At 38.1% G+C, this 20,435-nt stretch overlaps 1 protein-coding gene across 1 annotated transcript in view; it reads left to right on the top strand.

Annotated features, from left to right (window-relative positions):
* Nucleotides 1-456: 456 nt before the first annotated feature.
* Nucleotides 457-20,435, top strand: part of LOC130438786 (disintegrin and metalloproteinase domain-containing protein 12) — a 92,026-nt gene continuing 72,047 nt past the window's right edge. The window contains exons 1-2 of the mRNA XM_056770955.1: nucleotides 457-737; nucleotides 18,316-18,419. Coding sequence (XP_056626933.1) covers nucleotides 635-737; nucleotides 18,316-18,419 — 207 coding nt within the window. The 5' untranslated portion in view covers nucleotides 457-634. The remainder of the gene's footprint in view (nucleotides 738-18,315; nucleotides 18,420-20,435) is intronic.

Here is a 20,435-nt window from a genome sequence, read left to right on the forward strand (position 1 = left end):
ACACGTTATTGTAGTTATTTTAATGTTGTGCAGTTTGTCAAGAGAGAAAGAAAAAAGGAAGAAAGAAAGAAAGAAAGATGAGATAGATACATAGACACTCCTACATTGATGGGTTTTAAATTATGTACAAATATCAAACCAAATGGATCTTACATTAGTTTATTTTTGTAAACACATTAGTGTGTCATAAGTGTTGCATTGTTTACATTTGCTAGTGGCTTAAAGTTTTTTTTAAGTCGTCCTGTAGTTTCTCCCGGTGTCGTTTGGCGCAAATGGCACGCACACACACACACACACACACGCACGCACACACACACACACACACACACACACACATATGGCACAAACACAGCACACGGTCTCTCTGACTGACAACAACTCTAAGTGCTGGAGATCTGTTGCAGATTACAAGCGCGCGCGCGCGCACACTGCGCGTCCAGTTACATGCGCCTGCGTTCGTTCACATCGCCGCTGCGCTCATGGAGAGCTGATGTCTGGCGCTCGTTCATGGAGTCTCCTGGTGTCTCTCAGATTTCAGGAAGTCTCTGAAGTCATCAGCTGCTGTCTGCTCTATATTATGGTGGTGCGGTCGTGATACGCGTGGATCGTCCGTGTGGATCTTCAGTCGGGCAGCATGTCCACTCGGCACAGCCCGAACTTTGCGCTTCTGCCCGCGGTCTGCGCGCATGTTGTGTCCGTGTTGACTGTCTGCTGCGCTGGAAGTCTACTTCCACGAGGTAAGCGTGATTTTACAACATTACAAGATTTTCTTTGTGCGCTCACAAGTTTCACATGACTGCGCGTGACTGTGTCCCAAAGCCTAGTGCGCTGCTGCCTTTTCAGACTCCGCGTATTTGGCAGATTTCGCGGGCGCTGGTTATATTTTGATCCGGTTCCACATATATTTCTTTCATTGGATTGGTCAGTTGTTTTCAGTTATTATTATGCATAATATAGACTTTATTTTTTACCTAACTATCTTTTTCAGTCAACATCTCGGTAGCATTTTTGGTATTGTGTGTCTCTACCTTGGCACACACCTTGGCAGCTTATGTTTCTGGTGCAGATGGGTCTTGCTCTCTTCCTAAAGCACCACATGATGAACTATTGTACTTTTTGTATAAAAACATCAGATTTTTCTCCTTATTTGTCAGTTGTACCAGTCGTGTCTTTTATATTCTTTATTGGCGCAGAAGTTCATTTTAATGCTCATTTTAGTTGCCATTCGTTGTGTTCATTTATTTCACATAATAGCTGAATATGGGTCAGTCTCACAAAACAAGCCCTGCCCGAATCTTACCCCAAAATCCAAATTACAAAATACACTTTGCATAAAGAAGATGAAACATGTTTTTGGTCCATAAAGATCCATCAATTGCATTATTTTCATAACAATTTGGCACATTTAGATTACAATTCCACGTTTAATTACTAACATTATAATTTATTTAAATCAAAAAGTATGCCTAATTGTAGTCTATTGTATTGCTTTATTGCGCTTATGTAAGTTGTACCATGGTAAAAAGTGCTGTATAACTGTAAGCAGAATGTAATAAGGATCTCAGCTAAGGTCTCTCTCTCTTTCTCTCTCTCTCTCTCCACACATTATCATTTATAATGCGATCTTAATTGACACAGAAGACAATCACTTTGGCCCCTGATGTTAAATGTATTTCTCTGCGTGCAATGATGATGTTATTGTGTGCTCTGGAGACTTCATCTCATGTTGAGGATCATTAATAGTTAAAAGCTCATTCATCACACACGCTGTAACTGAGTTGAAATGAGACTCCACACAGGATCACTGGATGTTGTCGCTGTGATTAGAAGATGTGAGCGCAGGAGCTCGGCTAATGAAACAGACCCACCGTACGCGACGCTGGCACATTTGATAAATGACAGAGAGTTTAGGGTGACATGCTCTTCATCAGCCGAGATTACATTCAGCCTTATTACATCAGAGCGCTTCTAAAAAACAGCTGTGCTGACTTAACACAAAAGACCAGCGCTGACACTTTAACCCTAAAAAGAAATTTACCACGGTAACCATTATCTGCACCATGGGAATGCTAATTGTTCTTGTCAAAACTAAATGACTCTTGTTGGTAAAGATTGTGTGTGTTTACTGATGTAATGATACCTAAAGTCACCATGATGTTGTGCTGGAAACTATAGTTACTTTGGTTACCATGGTAAAGTGCACTAATGGTGCTGAGAATGAAGTAAAGCGAGTACAGACGTGATGATAGAGTTGGCAGAGTGGGATCTGTCACACTGGGATGTAAAACCAGAAACCATTGATGTGATGACAAAGTTACTGAAACCCCTGATCAAAGAATCTCAGCACCCTTACATGTGTTTGAAAGAGGTTGTCGACTAAACTCCTGTTCCCTGTGTCTACTGCAGAGGAGTGGAAAACCCCGAGAGTTCATTCCCACTTGTCTGAGTGTTCTTAAAGGAACAGTCCACACAAAAATGAAAAGTCTGTCATCATTTATTCACCCTCATGTCATACAAAATCTGTATGCGACTCTTTCATCAGTGGAACACAAAGGAAGATATTTAGAGAAATGTTTTATTGTTTTTGTGTTCATATGGTGGAGGTCAGTGTTGTTAGCTAATCGTCATTCTTCAAAATATCTTCTTATGTCAGCTTAGGAATGCATTCATTCTTGTGAATAAATGATGACAAGAATCTCATTTTTAGGAGAACTGTATCTTTAAAAAAGGGTTAACCCCAAAATGAAAACCCGATCCCGTCTTATGCTCTTTCAAATCTGTATGATCATTTTTTGTATGAAAAATAGACATTTATTTCTCTCGAAAGAAGAAAAAATACTCCTGATTCAGTTCAGTCGAGAATCTTTCATGATTTTAACGTGCACCGTCCCTTTAAGAATTACTCTCTCCTTTGGCATCTTCCTCCGGGGTCCAGGGTAGAAATGAAGTCCCTCATCTTCCCACAATTCCCCGCTGATGTGAAACATTGCATAGGTCTGACAGGAGGCGGTTACCTGCTGCCATCATTAAACACTAATGAGTGAGTTTATCTGAACAGGTGTCTCCTCGCTCTCTCACGGGGACTCAAACCGGTGAGTTTTCACAGCACCGCATGTGTTCTTGCATTAATGCTTCAGGAAATCTTTAATAGTCGGGGTTTATGACTTGACATCAGCACAGATTGTTCTTCTTTCATTAGTGTGATCGCTTGTTAAATGCAGGAGGGTCACAGTGGTGTTTTATTTGAATTCACAAGCGTGTGTTAGTCACATTATTCCTAACAATGTGAAATCTAAATGGACTCTGTTTAGTTTTATTACAGACGTTACTGACCTTACTGTGAATGATTTATCAGTTTAGAGTGTTAGTGGTTATCAAGTGTGGATGTTTTCAGTGAAGATCTCTAAATAAGTCACACTTTGGATAAAGGTTTGTGCTTTGTCCTTTTATAATGAACTTATTTTTGTTTCAATTAGAGTCTGTTGTATGTAAAATTGCTAATTTGTAGAGAATGTATAGACTTTAGTGCACAATTAATACAAAGGAAAGTTTTGCTTTGAGAGTACAGGGTGCAAAGATGTCTTAAAGACACCACATTCAATTTCTGTCTTCATTCAGGCCCGATTAAATGCTATTTACACAAAGCATTTTGTTGAATTACTTCAGAAGTAGCTGTAATAAAAGTACAGAAAAAGAATAGAGTAAACCCTTACTTTACCGTTTCGAGGGAAAAGTAATTCAATTACAGTTACTAATTACGTAGTAGCTAGTTACACCCAACACTGCTCGCGGGAAAAGTTATTTCAGCGTGAGTGACGCAATCTGACAAATATTTTCCACTTTGAAAGAGGAGATTGACGAGCGTTCACGTCATTTACACTCTTGCCGCAAGTTCGCAAAAAGTTTGCATTGACTTTGTATGTAATTTACTCGCGTAAAAATGCTTAATTCGCACATGACACACACTATAAATTGGGCTTTAACATTTCAGTCCCTTTTGTATGGAACGTACTTCAAAATTCTCCTATTGCTACACAAAATGGGTGCGTAAAAACTGTCTAAAACAACAAAAGGGTGCGAAAAATCCCACCATCCACAACCGTCTGTATATATAAAGGCCCACTTTTCATAACTAAATTAAAGAAATATTTTCCCATTCCAATATCCTCTTTCACTCTGAAATGACTCATTACCGACATTGGTCCTGAATGCTGTTTGATTTTAACCCCCGACCCCTCCTCAGGTCAGATACAGTATATTCTTATAAGTCAGATGTCAGATGGCACACTTTCAGACGTAGGCTATATTACTGATCAGAATGAACAAGTGCTGCTCCACACGTCCAGAAATGTGTCCGGACAGCTGAGGGAGATTGAGTGTCTGAATATCTGGCAACGCAGGACCGGCAGAGAGATTTTCCAGTACTTGACAGGCAACTGTTTGTACGCTGCTGGAACCCTGGACGACGGTTGAGGGTGAAGTGATTTGGAAAGACCGACGGGTGAGGGTGTGGGCGGTTTAAAATTAAAATTCTGTCGTGTCCAAGTGTTGATTTAAACCCGTGTGACATATTTCTTCCATGAAACACACACACAAAAGGATTCTGAAGAATTTAGGTGGTCTTTCTTTTCATTCAATTACACTAAATGGGCCCTGCAGCGTTTAAGCCAGTTTATAGCGTGTCTTTGTGTTATCTCTTAACACATCATTAAATTGCTTCCTAATAGGTGTGAAGATCAGAAAGTGACCTGTAATCGCCTTTAAGTGTCCATTTGGCCGCACAACTGAATGTCTTTGCTGGCAATTTAAACTCAAAGGGCTATCGCTCACAGTTCTTCTGTGTGGCTGGGCTGTACGGCCACTATCCTATTATTTAAACACCATACATCATGATATTTAGTTATATCGAACAGAAATATGGATTTATTTAAGTGCTATGTACAAGAGGCTATGTCACAGCTGAATGATGTTGCGAGTTCAACAGCTTTGAATTATTCACAATATGACATCCTCTTGTATCTCAATCTTAAAAAATGTCTTCTGTTAATATATTATTCAAATATCACGTTGTTGTTGTGTTAGTAAAGTTATTGAGCCGTATTAAATCAACACAGTTCTTACACTAGATAACCCACATTAAACACACTGTAGTGTACTTTGGTATTTAGTATAGTGTACTTTGGTGAAACAGTGATCTCTGTCCTTTGTTAATGTATACTATGGTGTTCTGTAGTATCAACTATAGTGGAATGTTAAACTGTAGTTTTTGCTGGAGTAGAATTACTAATTACTATAGTAAACTGTAGTAAATTGTGGTTTTATAGTTGATTATAGTAATTCCTACACTTTGTTAAAGTTTACTACAGTACACTGCAGATTTTACTCAAGTAAGTTCATAAATTGTATTTAATACTAGTGTACTTTAGTATTTACTGTAGTATACTGTGGTATAATAGTTCCTTCCATACCCTGCACTGTTTACTGTAAATAATTGATAAAAGGAGTCAATATGGTACTATAATGAAATATTTTCCGTAGTAAATTATAGAATACTGTCATGTAGTTATTCTTACACTTTTTATATACAACAGTCCTTTGCAGTGTTTACTATAGTGATTTGACGAACTGTAGTGAATACTGAAGTATACTTTAATATTTACCATAGTAAAGTGTAGTACATTATAGAATACTGTAGTGTAGTTATACTTACAGTTTGTTTATGTATACAACAGTCCTCTGCATTGTTTACTATAGTGATTTGACGAACTGAAGTGAATGCTGAAGTATACTTTAATATTTACCATAGTAAAGTGTAGTAAATTGTAGAATACTGTAGTGTAGTTATACTTACAGTTTGTTTATGTATACAACAGTCCTCTGCAGTGTTTACTATAGTGATTTGACGAACTGTAGTGAATGCTGAAGTATACTTTAATATTTACCATAGTAAAGTGTAGTAAATTGTAGAATACTGTAGTGTAGTTATTCTTACAGTTTGTTTATTTATACTACAATCCTCGGCAGTGTTTACTATAGTGTTTTCGTACACTGTAGTAAATGCTATAGTGTACTGTAATATTTACCATAGTAAACTATAGTACATTGAGGTATTCTATTATAGTTCCTATACTTTAGTAGTGTGCTATAGTAAATTATAGCGAGTTAGTCAACTGCAGGACGTACATAGATAACTATAGTATCTAAGAACTTCAGTTCACTATAGTAAATGCTAAAGTATACTACGGTATTTTTTATATCAGAATATACACCGTGGCATGTAAACTGTACCACTCTGGATTAAAAAATTCATTCTGATGAACAGAAATCACAGCGGAGTACAGATGTGTGTTGAAATTTTACGCTGCTGATGTAGATCAGATCATTTCTTTGCATTTCATTTCAGACACATTTCTGCCCTTGATAGCAGAAAGTAATGGCGGTGACGTGATGAATCATTTAGCCGTTGTGAGCACACCCTTCATTACAGTCTCCCTCTGGGATTAAAACCCCTCATGTTAAAGTAAAAACACGCTCATCCACCGTGTCACATCTCCGAGTTGAGTTCTCGGCCTTCACCATGCCTTATTTCCCTCGCTTCCACCAACCGTCTGTGAGGCCGTGTTAATCTGAATGGATCCTTGAGCCCTTCGGCACAGAGCTCTGTCACGTCTTATGGTTCAGGTGGTCACAGGAGGTCTTCACGCTCGAGTGGAGCTCACATCAGACGCGGGTGGTGATGTTCGGTTTGACCGGCGAGACTAAAGCAGAACGACCCCGTGAGGGTGATTTATCATTGAGCTTTAATAAATGCATGGCCTATCCTTCATGTGCGGCCTTCAACATCTTCAGCAAAACTTCAGCAATACTAAAGAGGAAATGCAAAGCTCTCGCTGTTAATATTTGATCAACAGTGAAATAATCTTCTGGTGGATATTTAACAAAGACAGCAGTAGAGATGAGAAAATCTTTGGTTCATATTGAGTTCTTTCTTGACACATCTGAGCTCTGTTTGAGACAGTGTTGAGATCTCTTGATCCTGAAACTATAAAGGAGACTTTTGTGCGATTAACGACTCTTTTTCTCACGAGACGCTTATGAGACATGAGCAAACGTTTCCACTTGGTCTTCATTTAATCTCATTGATTTCTAGGAGACGAAATTGAGATGAATAGATCTGTGATTTTTCTTTCTTATATGCATTTTAAGGTGCACTGAGTATTTATTTTATTAAATGAGTTTTTAACATTGAAGAAATTAGTTCAAAATCACGTGTTCATCAGATTTGAGTCATTTTACTTATTGCAACATAAAATGTCTTCATGCACCTTTAAATCACACAGCCGTTCTCAAAACAGACCTAAAATATTGATGTCTCGTGTATCTTCAACCCTTCAGTAGTTTATCATGTAGAAAAATTAGATCTTTCAGTAATTCCACATTTACGAGATCTTCCAATAATGACTCTGTTTACGTGCATTTTCTAGAAAGAAACCGGGTCAAAAATGCATGTGAACAGATGATGTCATGATGTAGCTGGAGCATGTGATCTGTTTTTAAGGTCATGTGAGGTTATCTGCAGGGTTCCTGGCTCATCTCAGATCAGCATCTGTTCCTGAATGAATGTGCCAGGGGCAGTTGACTCTAGAGGTCTCAGAGCTGATCTCCATCTGGATGTGCAGATACTTTCTAATGGTGGATGATACGGAGCTGAAGACTTATTAGTAGGTTTCAATGTTTAAGACCTTTAGGTTTTGGCCATTTTAAATCAATATGATTCAGTGTTGACTCTTTAATGTGTGTTCCTGAACTTATCAGACCAGTTTTATTGGTGCATGTTAAATCAATTGGATTGAAAATGGCAAAGTATAGAAGGTGTTGAAAATGAGTGTTGTTGAGTTATTAGTTCGTTATGTTATGAAGACATTTTATTTAATTGATGTTTCACACGATGGAGATAAAACAGGTTTTTAAATGGTTTCACGTTGTTCTCCTTACAAAAAGAATGCATGAATTTACTACGTTTTTCACATGCACTATTAAAATAGGTGCTTCAAATGGTTCCTTTGATGAATCTTTTGGCTCCTCAATGAACCTTTTTTCACCACAGAGAACGTTTTGTGAAACAAAAAATTTGATTATAAGAAAGTAAAGAAAGCCATGATTCTTAAAGAACCTTTGATCAAATGGTTCTTTGTGGAACCAAAAATGGTTCCTCTAGTCTACGGCGTCGCTCTGAAGAACTTTTTAAGCACCTTTATTTGAAAGAGTGTTCGTCAAGTTTTACACAAATGATACACAACCCTTAGATTGTGTAAAGTGCTTTTGGGATAAGAGTAAAATAAATAAAACACTTAAACAAAAAAAAATTTCTAAAACCACATGTTTTTTTTTGCACGTGTGGCATTTCTATAAGGGCGGCACATTTCACGACTTCTAACAGAAGTTTCTTGTAATGTGTGAACGTTTGCGATTTCATCATGGAAACTGAAGGCTTATTGCTGTTAAAGGTGTAGTTCCTTCATCATTTACTCATCCTCACAACCTGTTTGACTTTCTTTATTCTTCAGAACATAAAAGAAGATATTTTGAAGAATGTTGATGATCAAACAACACAGAATCGCATTGACTCCCATTGTATGAACACAAAACCGTTTATTTTGAGACATTTCTCCAAATATCTTCATTTGTGTTCCAGTGATTAAAGAGTCAGATTTGGGCTCTTATGCTAGCCTACCCCTCTCAAATAGTGCCATGGGCACACAGCTGTGTGAGAGTCTGCTCCAGCCCGTCCTGTTGTCTGGGTTGTTGGAAGTGATCAAGATAATTGAGCATGTGGCATACATGTGTTTCACACGACCAGCTGGAGTCAAACACAGCTGGCATGTTCATCTCTCCTCCCAACACACACAATCACACACGGAAACGTACACCTACACACACACACACACACACACACACGCACACACTCTCACGCATGAGGCAGACACATGTCACAATCACATCACTGCCAAAAAAACTCATGATATGTTCTTGATAAGAGTGCTCAGGTGATGGGGCAGGAAGGTCACACTGACACAAGCGTCCAGCAGGGGGCGTCAAATTCACCGAGGAGCTCAGCCCAGGTGAAAAAAGTGCACTTCCATAATGTAATTGTGTTTTGTTTTCACACACTAATTTCGAAAATGTATTCTTTAGCGCTTCTTAAGATAATCTTTATAATTTAAATTTAGTTACCACTTGTAGTTCACTTAAACACACTACACTCTTAAAAGTTAATGTGCTTAAAAAGGTTGTTCACAGCGATGCCATAGAAGAACCATTTTTGGTTCCACAAAGAACCATTCATACAAATGTTCTTTAAAGAACCATCTCTTTCTTACTTTTTATTTTCAGACGTTAAAGGTTCTTTATGAACCTTAAGATTCTTCTATGGTATCGAATAACTTTTTGATGTTCCTTTTTTTTGGAGTGTAGTGTATAAAACGTGTAGTTCAAGTGGTAAATTACAGTTTCTTATTCAGATATAGTTTGTTAAAAGCACTTTTTAGTTCATATTCATATCTCAAAATAGCACATTTGAGCACAGTTGGATGTTCTTAAGATTAATATACTAAAAATGATCATTTACATGCTTACGTACATAATTAGTGAACGAAAATAGAGCACATTATGAAAAAGTGCTTTTTCAAAGGAAAAGTATGAATGCAACAATGTTTATATCCTGTAAAGCACCAGTTGGCTACTGTATTTAATGCAGATATAAGTGACAAAGATCAGAATCCTGAGTTAAAAAAGGTTTTCAACTAGTTAAAATGTAGAATGATGCTATAAACATATTTATACCATGGTCTGTTTCAATACTGGATTCTGATTGGCTGGAGGGTGTGCATTGAAACACTTAATGCACGGGTAGCTCCAGTCAGTTTGATTCCATCTGAAATAACCTTATAAAATATTTGTCGTTTTCACCTGTTTGATCTAAAATGACACTGTAAAGATCAATAAAAGCTTTAATTTGGCAAATAACTGTGGTATAAGAGGGATAATCCACGTCGTGCATTAAAACCCTGGATTATCCTTTACAAATATGATTATTTTGTTTACAAAAAAATGATAAAATTGGAACACTTCTTGTTTTAGCCGTCAAAGTTTTATAGATGTAAGGGAGGGGTTGACAAGCGATTGTAGGCATTAGCCGTCAAAGTTTTAATTTTTGAAAAGATGTTTTGACCGAGTCATTCTGATTTGATGTTCACTCTGATGAACCATTTAGGACCTTTAAACCCAAAGTTGTGAATTCTACTTAGGAAGACGATTCTTTGCTAAACCTCAGAGCCTGAGAGGAAACTTTCTTTCTTTTAATTGCACTTCCTTTAGCTCAAGAATGTCATGTTTTCCGATGTGTTTTTTCTTCTTTTGTGTGTGACTTGTGGTCTCCAGGCCTTACATTACAGCGACCACCCGACGTGACCCGATGACTGAACTTCAGGTTATTCAGTACAGTACCCTGATGTCAATGGACCTGATGTCTGCCAGCGTCTCTTGAGTGTTTGTTTAGTGTCTTCTTACACACGGAGATGTTTATGGTGGAGGTCGGCCAAAACAAACAAATACACACACACACACACAAACCATCATGGTCATCCTCCCTCAAATCCACCGTCAGAGAAGAATGAGAAGTGAATGAGAACACAACGAGATGATAAGAATAGTGTGTCTTGAGCTGTGCGGTACTGCTGGACTAGATGAGAGATGCTTCGATTGTAGTTTTTGTTGAGACAGATCTGACATTGTGTTTCTAAACCTCGTGCTCCATGAACAATTCCTGAAATTGGGGAGATGTTTGCTTTTCTTTTTCGAAGCGATTGGACTTGAATTATTAGACCGGTGACAATATTACACAGATTTAAACTTGTGACTTAAAGCAGGTGTTCTCAACCTTTTTGACTCCAATTCGTACCCAATAAAACATTTCCAAGCTTGATATTAACTGGAAAAGTGTTTACTCTATATAAAAATTAATAACATTTAAAAAAAGGTTTTAGTTGTTTTAAAATGTATTCCGATGCTCATTTTGTCTTATTTTATATTACAAGTCATCCTGAGGCCCCCTTGGAAGTCAGCTTGGGGCCCCAGCTGGGGTCCCCCTGTTGAGAACCACTGTCTTAAAAGAATAGTGCATAAATAATTAAATAATTACCCCCAATTTTCTTTATTCTACAGGACCATAATGTGTTTTTTTTTATGCGAGTATCTTCTCACACTTCATCCTGGACTACATCTGTTCTCTTCTTCGCAGCCAGAGCTTCTCTCCTCTTTGTTCACGTAGGGGATCGTCTCTGTGTCGCCTGCAGCGTTTTGTTTTCATATTTAATCAAATGCAGCGCAGCAGCAGGATATGAACACGCTGAGCAGCTGATGTCATCGTGCTGCTGGATGTTTCAAAGAGAAACATTAGTGTGTACCGGGGTAGATCGGTGGCATGCTGAAAAATGACTGATGGGACATCAGCGAGATTAAATGGAGAAGAAATAAAAACCTAAATCTCATCTGCATTTCAGATATTTCTCGTGAAAGAAAGAGTCATAAATCTCACAAATGTCTCATTCATTTGAGTTCGAGAAGAGATCTCGACTGTGTCTCAAACTAAGCTCAGATTCGTCAAGATTGATCAAGATCTCGATTTGAACTCTAACATTTCTCATAAAATTGTATCTCTATAATCTACATTCATTTCATACCTCTTCATGTACAGCACACAGAAATATCTGCGTTGCTTTTTTTCTCCGTCATATGCTGTGGTCTTGCCGTCTGTGTTGGTTTTACTGGTTCACTAATGCAGTCTTACTGGTTTCCTTTGAGCTGACAGGAGCTGGCGAACATCTCAGCGGGATGTAGAGATTTAGGAATCATCTCTCGTGCTTAAATCACTGGAAAGACTTTAATCTTAGTAAAAAGAGACTTTTATCTTTGGCAAATGAAAGCTGGCTCCATCTGCAATAAAGAAAAGCACTGTGAGGAAATCATTATTATTGCACAAACTGTCACATTGGGCACTTGTGTAAGGCAGAAAACAGCCCCGTGGGTGTTCAGAACAAGTTTTAGGGTTCTTTGGTGTATCCTGTACTGGGATGGATTTAGGAGGCGTTTTTGTGGTTAGCTTTGAAATGGTTGCGAGCCAAAAATGCATGATTCAGTTTTTGGAAACCTTTTCTCTTGCATCCCCTCGGGTCCAGAAAGAGATGCTCCGTGCCAATGTAACTTTAAATCCCAAAGGAGATAAGAGTCGGTTTGTTGTTTCCTAGAGTTGTTGAATTTGCAGGCCTTTGAAACATCCATTCTGAAGGATGCTGAAGTGAGGCATTGTGGGAAATCTATGATGGCTCGACAGGAGAATTCCAGCTGTTTGTGTGGATTTGTTTTGCATTGAAATGTTTCGAGAGGCATCTCTTTTAAAGCTGAAAACGCAACTCGTGTTCAGATTTCAGGAGTTTCCACAGGGCGGATGTCAGTCTTTGTCTGAAAAAAAATCAATGAGCTTTTATAATACAGATATTTGATCATTTCACTTTCAGATCAAAGCAGATAACCGCTAGCTATCCGCTCCGTCAAACAGGGACTAACTATGAACCTTCACTACATATTTCTTTCAAATATTGAAAAAAAAATGATTTGTGCCTAAACGAGATTTCTGAGGCGCCGCTTCAAAGCCTCACACCTTTATCTTTCTGTTATTGCTCTGGTAAATTCAGTCGACTCGTGACTACAAAGCTCTTTCTAGGGAAAGCAAACAAATCTAGATTCCGCAAACCACACGCCGGCTTTATTGAGTCTATTGAAGATGTATAAATAACATCACAGGAGATGTGGGAAAAGCCGAAGTTTCACACTTGGTTTTATTGCACGTTTTAAAAGAAGCTGGCGACGTGATCTCTTACCACATTCGTGGACTCTCACATTTACTGACTCTCTTATAAAAGCTCAACCACTCAAGCAAGAGTTTCTCAAATGAAGAAACATCTTCTGTTAGTTGAAACATAGAAGTAAAATGTGCATTTTATTGGCCTGCTTTGTGATATCAACAATAGTGTCCATTCACCAACCGTTCTATATACACTCACCTAACGGATTACTAAGAACACCTGTTCTATTTCTCATTAATGCAATTATGGTGGTGGTGTAATGGTGTGGTGGATGTTTTCTTGGCACACTTTAGGCCCCTTAGTGCCAATTGGGCATCGTTTAAATGCCACGGCCTACCTGAGCATTGTTTCTGACCATGTCCATCCATTTATGACCACCATGTACCCATCCTCTGATGATACTTCCAGCAGGATAATGCACCATGTCACAAAGCTCGAATCATTTCAAATTGGTTTCTTGAACATGACAATGAGTTCACTGTACTAAAATGGCCTCCACAGTCACCAGATCTCAACCCAATAGAGCATCTTTGGGATGTGGTGGTACGGGAGCTTCGTGCATCCCATAAACTGCAAGATGCTGTCCTATCAATATGGGCCAACATTTCTAAAGAATGCTTTCAGCACCTTGTTGAATCAATGCCACGTAGAATTAATGCAGTTCTGAAGGCGAAAGGGGGTCAAACACAGTATTAGTATGGTGTTCCTAATAATCCTTTATTATTTATTTATCCTCTATATATTATCGATAGATACGTGTGGTGTCTTCAGAGAGCTTCCAAAATGAACCAGCCTAAAACGTGATGATGATGATTCCGTGTGTGCTTGTTAAACGTCAAACTCAGTCTAGACCCGACGTCTCTGCCACCCAAACTGACCTCAAAACCTTCCTTCTGTCCAACACAATCTCTCACAATTTATAACCGCTTTACAATGTGGCAATTTTGTATCAATTCAGATGTTTTTCTAAAATTGCTCAAGAGAAATTATAAAACGCATGTTGAGTATGGAGGTATAAAATGTATGTAGATCGTAGAAGTAATGTAATCTGGATTTGGGTACATTTGATGAGAAATTTTGAGTTGGTATTGAGATCTTTCGATTGCAGAGGAGAAAAATCTGAGCTCAGTTTAAGACGTTATTGACATCTCTTCTTAAGACACATTCAGGGGGTTAATTTCCACTGGGGACAGGGGGGACATATACCCCTCACTTTTCAAAATTCCGTACGTGTCCCCCTCACTATCAAAGTAGTTTGCAATGATTTTTTAACCACACGGCGTCATCACCACGGCGAAGTACACGGACCGAGCAGGACACAGAAAGTCTGATATAGATCACTGAAAGATAGTTTTCATTCACGTGCTTTTATTTGAATTTCATAGAAGTTAGTTTTTACGTGGTCGTTGCTTCGGTAGGCTACTTATGTTAAGCTGTGTCCTTATAATGGACTTCTGTGGGGAAGAAACACGTAATGTGTGATTTATTACTTTTTTCATTTAATAAGGACTTGATATTTTAACAGCAGTTAGTGTTTATGACAAGGCTCGACAGGAACGTGGGCTTCTCTGGTCGGTGTTTAGGTATGTTAAACCTTGTAAAGCTTTTAAAAAGTTTTCTCAGTCAATACTCGCATTTCCCCCTTCATGAACATCAAGTTTTGCTACACAATAAAAACACGTTTTGGTTTCATGGTTTAATCAATTTAAACAATCAAAAACAACGCAAAACATCAGTATTTTGAATATGATATAGGATTCATATCAAAATGATTTTCCCCCATTTTGTGTCCCCCCACTTCTCAAATCAAAGTTACACCCTTAGAGACATTCTTGAGATTTCTGATTCTTTCTCTCAGGAGAAATATCTGAGACGCAGACGAGACTTAAACGTTTCCATCTGCTCTCCATTTAGTCTCATTCAAGTCTCAAATAGAGCTCTCATCTGTTATTTTCTCAAAAGGGGGCAGAATTTGTGTAACAGTACTTTCATTAACAACTGTGGATCTTTGAGACCATTAGAGCCAAACTAAAGAGAAAGTAACAATCATTGTGGTTCGGTTTGTTTCAGTGTTTTATAGAGTCAGTAAATGTGCTGAACTGCAGATTTCAGAGTCTTTATCTGTTCACAGTGTCTGTCTCTTGTCACGTAGTGGACGGCGGGTGGGAATCCCTCATTCTTGACACGTTGCAGAACTAAGACAGCTATTCTGTTACTGTGCTCAGCTCGGTTGTTAGGAAAGTTTGGTCTTTGGTTTACTGATAGAAGATTTCAGTCGCCTGAGGAGGAGCAGACCAGAAACCTGCTCAACATATAAACTCTGCTGATCGTGCAGAGAGACACAGAACAGAAAGCAGAGCGCAGGGAGTCTGACGTCTGTGAGATATGATGTTGTCTGATTGGAGGTCAGATGGGGTAATGGTGTAAGAGACCATCTGAGAGTCTGAGAATCCATACAGAAGACAGAAAAATCACAGAGGAGATTCCTTTCATTTCTTCATTATTTCTCTAGATATACAGTAGAGAAATCATAGAGAGCAAGTGGAAACTTTTGCTTAAAGGACTAGTTCCCCTAAAAATGAAAACTCTTATCATCATTTACTTACCCTCAAGATGACTACCATTCAATTTTTTCTGCTATGGTAGTCAATGGTGCCTCAGAAATCTCAGATGCTAACCTTGTTCCAAAAATCTTTTTTTGTGTTCAACCAAACCAAGAAATGTACACAGGTTTAAACAACTGTGAGGCGAGTAAATGATAACAGAAGATTCATCTTTTTAAGTCTTATCTGTGTCATATATTTCCATATATTTTATTATTCCATCCATCCATCCATCCATCCATCCATCCATCTATCAATCGATCCCTCAGTTCATTCATTCATTCATTGATCCACTCATCCATTCATCCATCCCTCCATCCATTCATCTATTCTTTCATTCATTCATCCCTCCACCCATTCATCCATTCATTCCATTCATCCCTCATTCCATTCATCCATCCATCCATCCATGCATCCATTCATCTATCAATCGATCCCTCCGTTCATTCATTCATTCATCTATCTATCTATCTATCCATCCATCCATCCATTCATTCATTCATTAATTCATTCATTCATTCATTCATTCATTCATTCATTCATTCATTCATTCATTCATCCCTCAATCCATTCATTCATCCCTCCATCCATTCATCCCTCCATCCTCCATCCATTCATCCATCCCTCCATTCATCCATTCATTCGTTCATTCATCCATCCGTTCATTTATTCATTCATCCATCCGTCCGTCCGTTCATTCATCCATTCATTCGTTCATTCATTCATCCATCCGTCCGTTCATTCATTTCATCCATTCATTATTTCATTCATTCATTCATTCATTCATTCATTCATTCATCCATCCCTTCATTCATTCATTCATTCATCATTCATCCATTCATCCATTCATCCATTCATCTATCATCCATTCATCCATCCATCCCTCCCTCCCTCCATTCATTCATTCATCCATCCCTCCGTCTATTCGTTCATTCATTCATTCATTCATTCATTCATTCATCCCTCCGTCCATTAGTTCATTCATTCATTCATTCATCCATTCATTCATTCGAGTTTCAGTAGAGATGTCAACAGTGTCTCAAACTGAACTCAGATTTGTCACGACTGCAATCAAAGTATTGAAGATTTCAATGTGAACTATCTAGATTCATTTTACAACTCGATACTCTTCATGCGGTTCAACAATTACACTCTCATTCATTTCAACTTGATACTTAAATAAGACACAAATAGCTATAAAAGAGCAACATCTGAGCTGTTTATTGATACTTTTCAGTAATGAAATGTTTATTTAGGAAAACTATGATGCGGGTCATTAGATTTTTCCTTGGATAAACAATGATTGAAAGTATATATGGGATTCATTAATCTCACTTACATTAACGAGCACAAAAACAACTCCAAAACAAACAGCAGATGCTGGTGTATTGCGAGAGGATGTTTTAGTTTTGAAGCAGTTTCTAATGAAGACTAATAGCGGTGCATTGCTTGGACAATCTACGGCTTTCTACACAAACTCTCAGCGTATGTTTGATGATTGTCAGTGAGTTTGTGTTGTAAAGTACAGTACACGGCTCAGCAGTCATTAACTAATGGAGTGTTTTTCTACATCATTAACTCAATGCTCTGCTGATGTCACATTTGATAAATGCTTGATGTTTAAGTGTATGAGTGCGTGTGTTGAAGTATTGTTTTGATGAGTATAAAGGTGTTTTTCTTGTTGGTGTCGCTGCCGTGATCGTAGTGTGTACGAGGCGACGATTGTACAGGAACGATCATTTGTACACGGAGGAAGGTGATTGGTCGAGCAAATTTAAATGCGTCTTGCTTGCATTTAATACATAGAAATTCATATTTTAGTTTCTAAATATTCACTTTGTTGTAATCGCCTACGCTTCGATAGTGTCTCTCAAATGGAGATATTTCCGAGATTTCATGCTCTTTTTCTCAGGAGAAAAAGACGTTTCCATTTGCTCTTAATTTATCTCACAAGTGTCTCAGAGACATAAAAGGATACATCACCCATGTTAGATTTACTCACATTCGTGTTGTTCCAAATGTGTAAAAATGTCTTTGTTCTGATGCACACAGAGAAAGATATTAGAAAGAATGCTTATAACCAAACAGATTTTGCCCCCCATTGACTCCCATAGTAGGAAAAAAATACTTTCATTCAATTTTTTTTGTTCTGTTGAAAACAAAATAAGACTTTTTGAAGGACAGCAAACAGTTCTGGGGCACCATCATATTTTTTCCTACTATGGGAGTCGATGGGGGGCAAAATCTGTCCGGTTATACGCATTCTTCCAAATATTGTTCTCCGTGTTCATCAGAACAAATACATTTAAGTAATGAAAGGCGAGTAAATGATGACCAGATGATAATTTTTGAGTGAAGTATCCCTTTAAAGAAATCTCATCAGCGTTCTTTCTTTCATATGGGATGTAGAAGAGGGACGGTGCTGCCACAGGAAAGAGCTTCATTTGGTCATTAAAGAGAAGCGATCTAAATCGACTCGGGCCTGAAACAGATGCTGGCAGTTTCCACGGCGACTGTTGTTAGGTTAAACCCGATGTCTGAAAGCATTGATTAGTGATCTTGTGTTCACAGCGGCACGCCGACGGCTTAAAGGTCACAGAGCAGATTCTCAAGACTTCAGCAGGGCTTAACTGAATGAAACCCTGGAGATTATTTTCACAAGATGTTCATGAAAGCTCAATTCAAATACGCTCAGCAGGGTTAGTCAGCGAATGACCGGTGACATCATCAGCCAGTGACATGTCTAGACTGCAGAATTGTGCATTAATGTTTAAATGTTCTCTTTTCAGCCGGTCATCCGGATGGACGTGGCACGCTGGAACATTATGACGTCGTTGAACCACGCCTGCTCATTGGAGGACAGCAGAGACGGGTTAACCTCCTGAAGTCACTGGTGAGTGTCATTGAACCCTTACCAAACAAAAAATATGGGAAAATATATTGCTATATTAAATAATACCTTTCAATAAATTGGAATATATTATTTCTCAGTATATAAAAAGCAGCAATTCCTTTCGTTTTATAGAATATACAATATATTAACGATGCATTAGTCTATATATATATAAGTATTAAATTATTTATAATATTGACATGTTTTCTTTGCGTAGGGGTAATCAATGGAATAACAGTGTTGAATCACTACTGGTGTTATTCTTATTTCGTGTTATGGATTTTATTGACATTTGCATTTATGCTTTTAACCAAAGTGCATGTACATCGATCTGTATGGTTTGTGGGTACCTATACGTTGATCAAAAATATTTCAGATGTTTCGAACGGCACCGTTTCTGTGACCCTTTGTGGAATTCTGTGAGAAGACATTTCAGGACGACTTTCTTTTCCTTCGTCTTTAATGAAAACCATTTCCCAATTTATAGAATAAAGGCCTGCCTGGTTTGTTTTGAGGCAATTTGTTTGTTAATTTGTTTACCTCGGCTGTGTTGTTTTCTTACTGGAGTTTGTAAAAAGGTTTTACAGAGAGATTTCACATGTGTATGGCCGTAAGCAACCATCGTAAAGACTAACGCCAGACCACCCAGTGACTCTCTGTATGTGTGCGAATGAATCCGTTGAACTCAGAAATCAGAGGTTCTGTTGAGATGTTGTATATCAAGCGTAATAGAAATCACTCAGAACAATGTGTATTTAAGTCTTTGGCAGCGATTATTCAAAGGTAATGTTTTTTTAACCTTTTGGTCGAGTAACTGGAAGGTGACTGGCTTTACAAAAATGCTTCCAGTTTTACTATCTTTGGTCTGATTTTCACCAACTCCCCTTTTCGGGACATGCAACATTTCAAGTGGGTAAGATCATATTTTTTAATAAAATAATAGTTCAGAGAAAATAAAAGTTGGAGATTGGAGTGTACCTCTCACCGTTATGGTTTGACTTCAGAAGACTCAAAATAAATGGTGATGTTGCTAAGTTTCGGTGTTTTTTGTGTCACACAATTTTAATGATGTCATCATTTACATCAATGACCCTTTTGTCATTTCAGACCTGTATAACATTCTTACGCAGAACACAAAAGAAGATATTTTGAAAAATGTTGTTAACTGGAACCCTTTCACTTGGTTTTGTGTCCATACAATAGAAGTGAATGGGGTCCAGTGCTGTTCGGATTACCAACATTTTTCAAAATATCTTATATCGTGTTCTGCGGAGAAAGAAAGTAACAAGAGGTTGAAAAACTGATGACAGAATTTTCATTTTTGGATAACTTTAAGATACCCTAGATGTGTTTCAAGATTATTGTTGATCATGAGTAATTTAGATTCAGATGTGATGTTCTCCTTTAAGAGGGTCTAGATCAGCAACCTCAAAACAGCCGAATACTCCCAACAGCACACATTAATCCTGAGACGCGGTTGGAATGCTCTTTTGTTTTTGTGGAAAATATCATTTCTCATTTCATCTGACACGTTCAACTTTTATAAGGTCTGCCTTTGGTCTGTTCTCGCGGATCATCCAGGTGGTCTGTGATTAAACTGAGCAGGGAGTCAATGTTGTTGTTGGAGAACAGTGCTTTCCTTTCTCTGTCCACAAATGTCCCTTTCCACCGATGTAAGTCACTTTTGTTTGCCGTTTCCTTCACAGGAGATTTATAAACGCTAGTCAGGGGATCAAGGTTTGGCCGGTTAACAGGGGCGCTCTCTTTATAGGTGGATGTTTAACGATACATGTGCATTCAGAAGTTATAAATTTGTAATTTGCAGAAAAACACAGAAATGATTTGATCTGTTTCCCATCGCTAAACCCATCTATTCTCATCAAACCCATCAACCTATTTTGTTTCACATCACAGCTTAGGTTAGTTAGCAAAGGTTTTGGGATTTTGTGGATTGTTATGATGTAAAAGTAATTAATTACTAGTGACTAATTACATATTCAATAATGTAATTAGATT

The sequence above is a fragment of the Triplophysa dalaica genome, chromosome 17 (assembly GCF_015846415.1).
Source record: "Triplophysa dalaica isolate WHDGS20190420 chromosome 17, ASM1584641v1, whole genome shotgun sequence".
NCBI classification, from domain to species: Eukaryota; Metazoa; Chordata; class Actinopteri; order Cypriniformes; family Nemacheilidae; genus Triplophysa; species Triplophysa dalaica.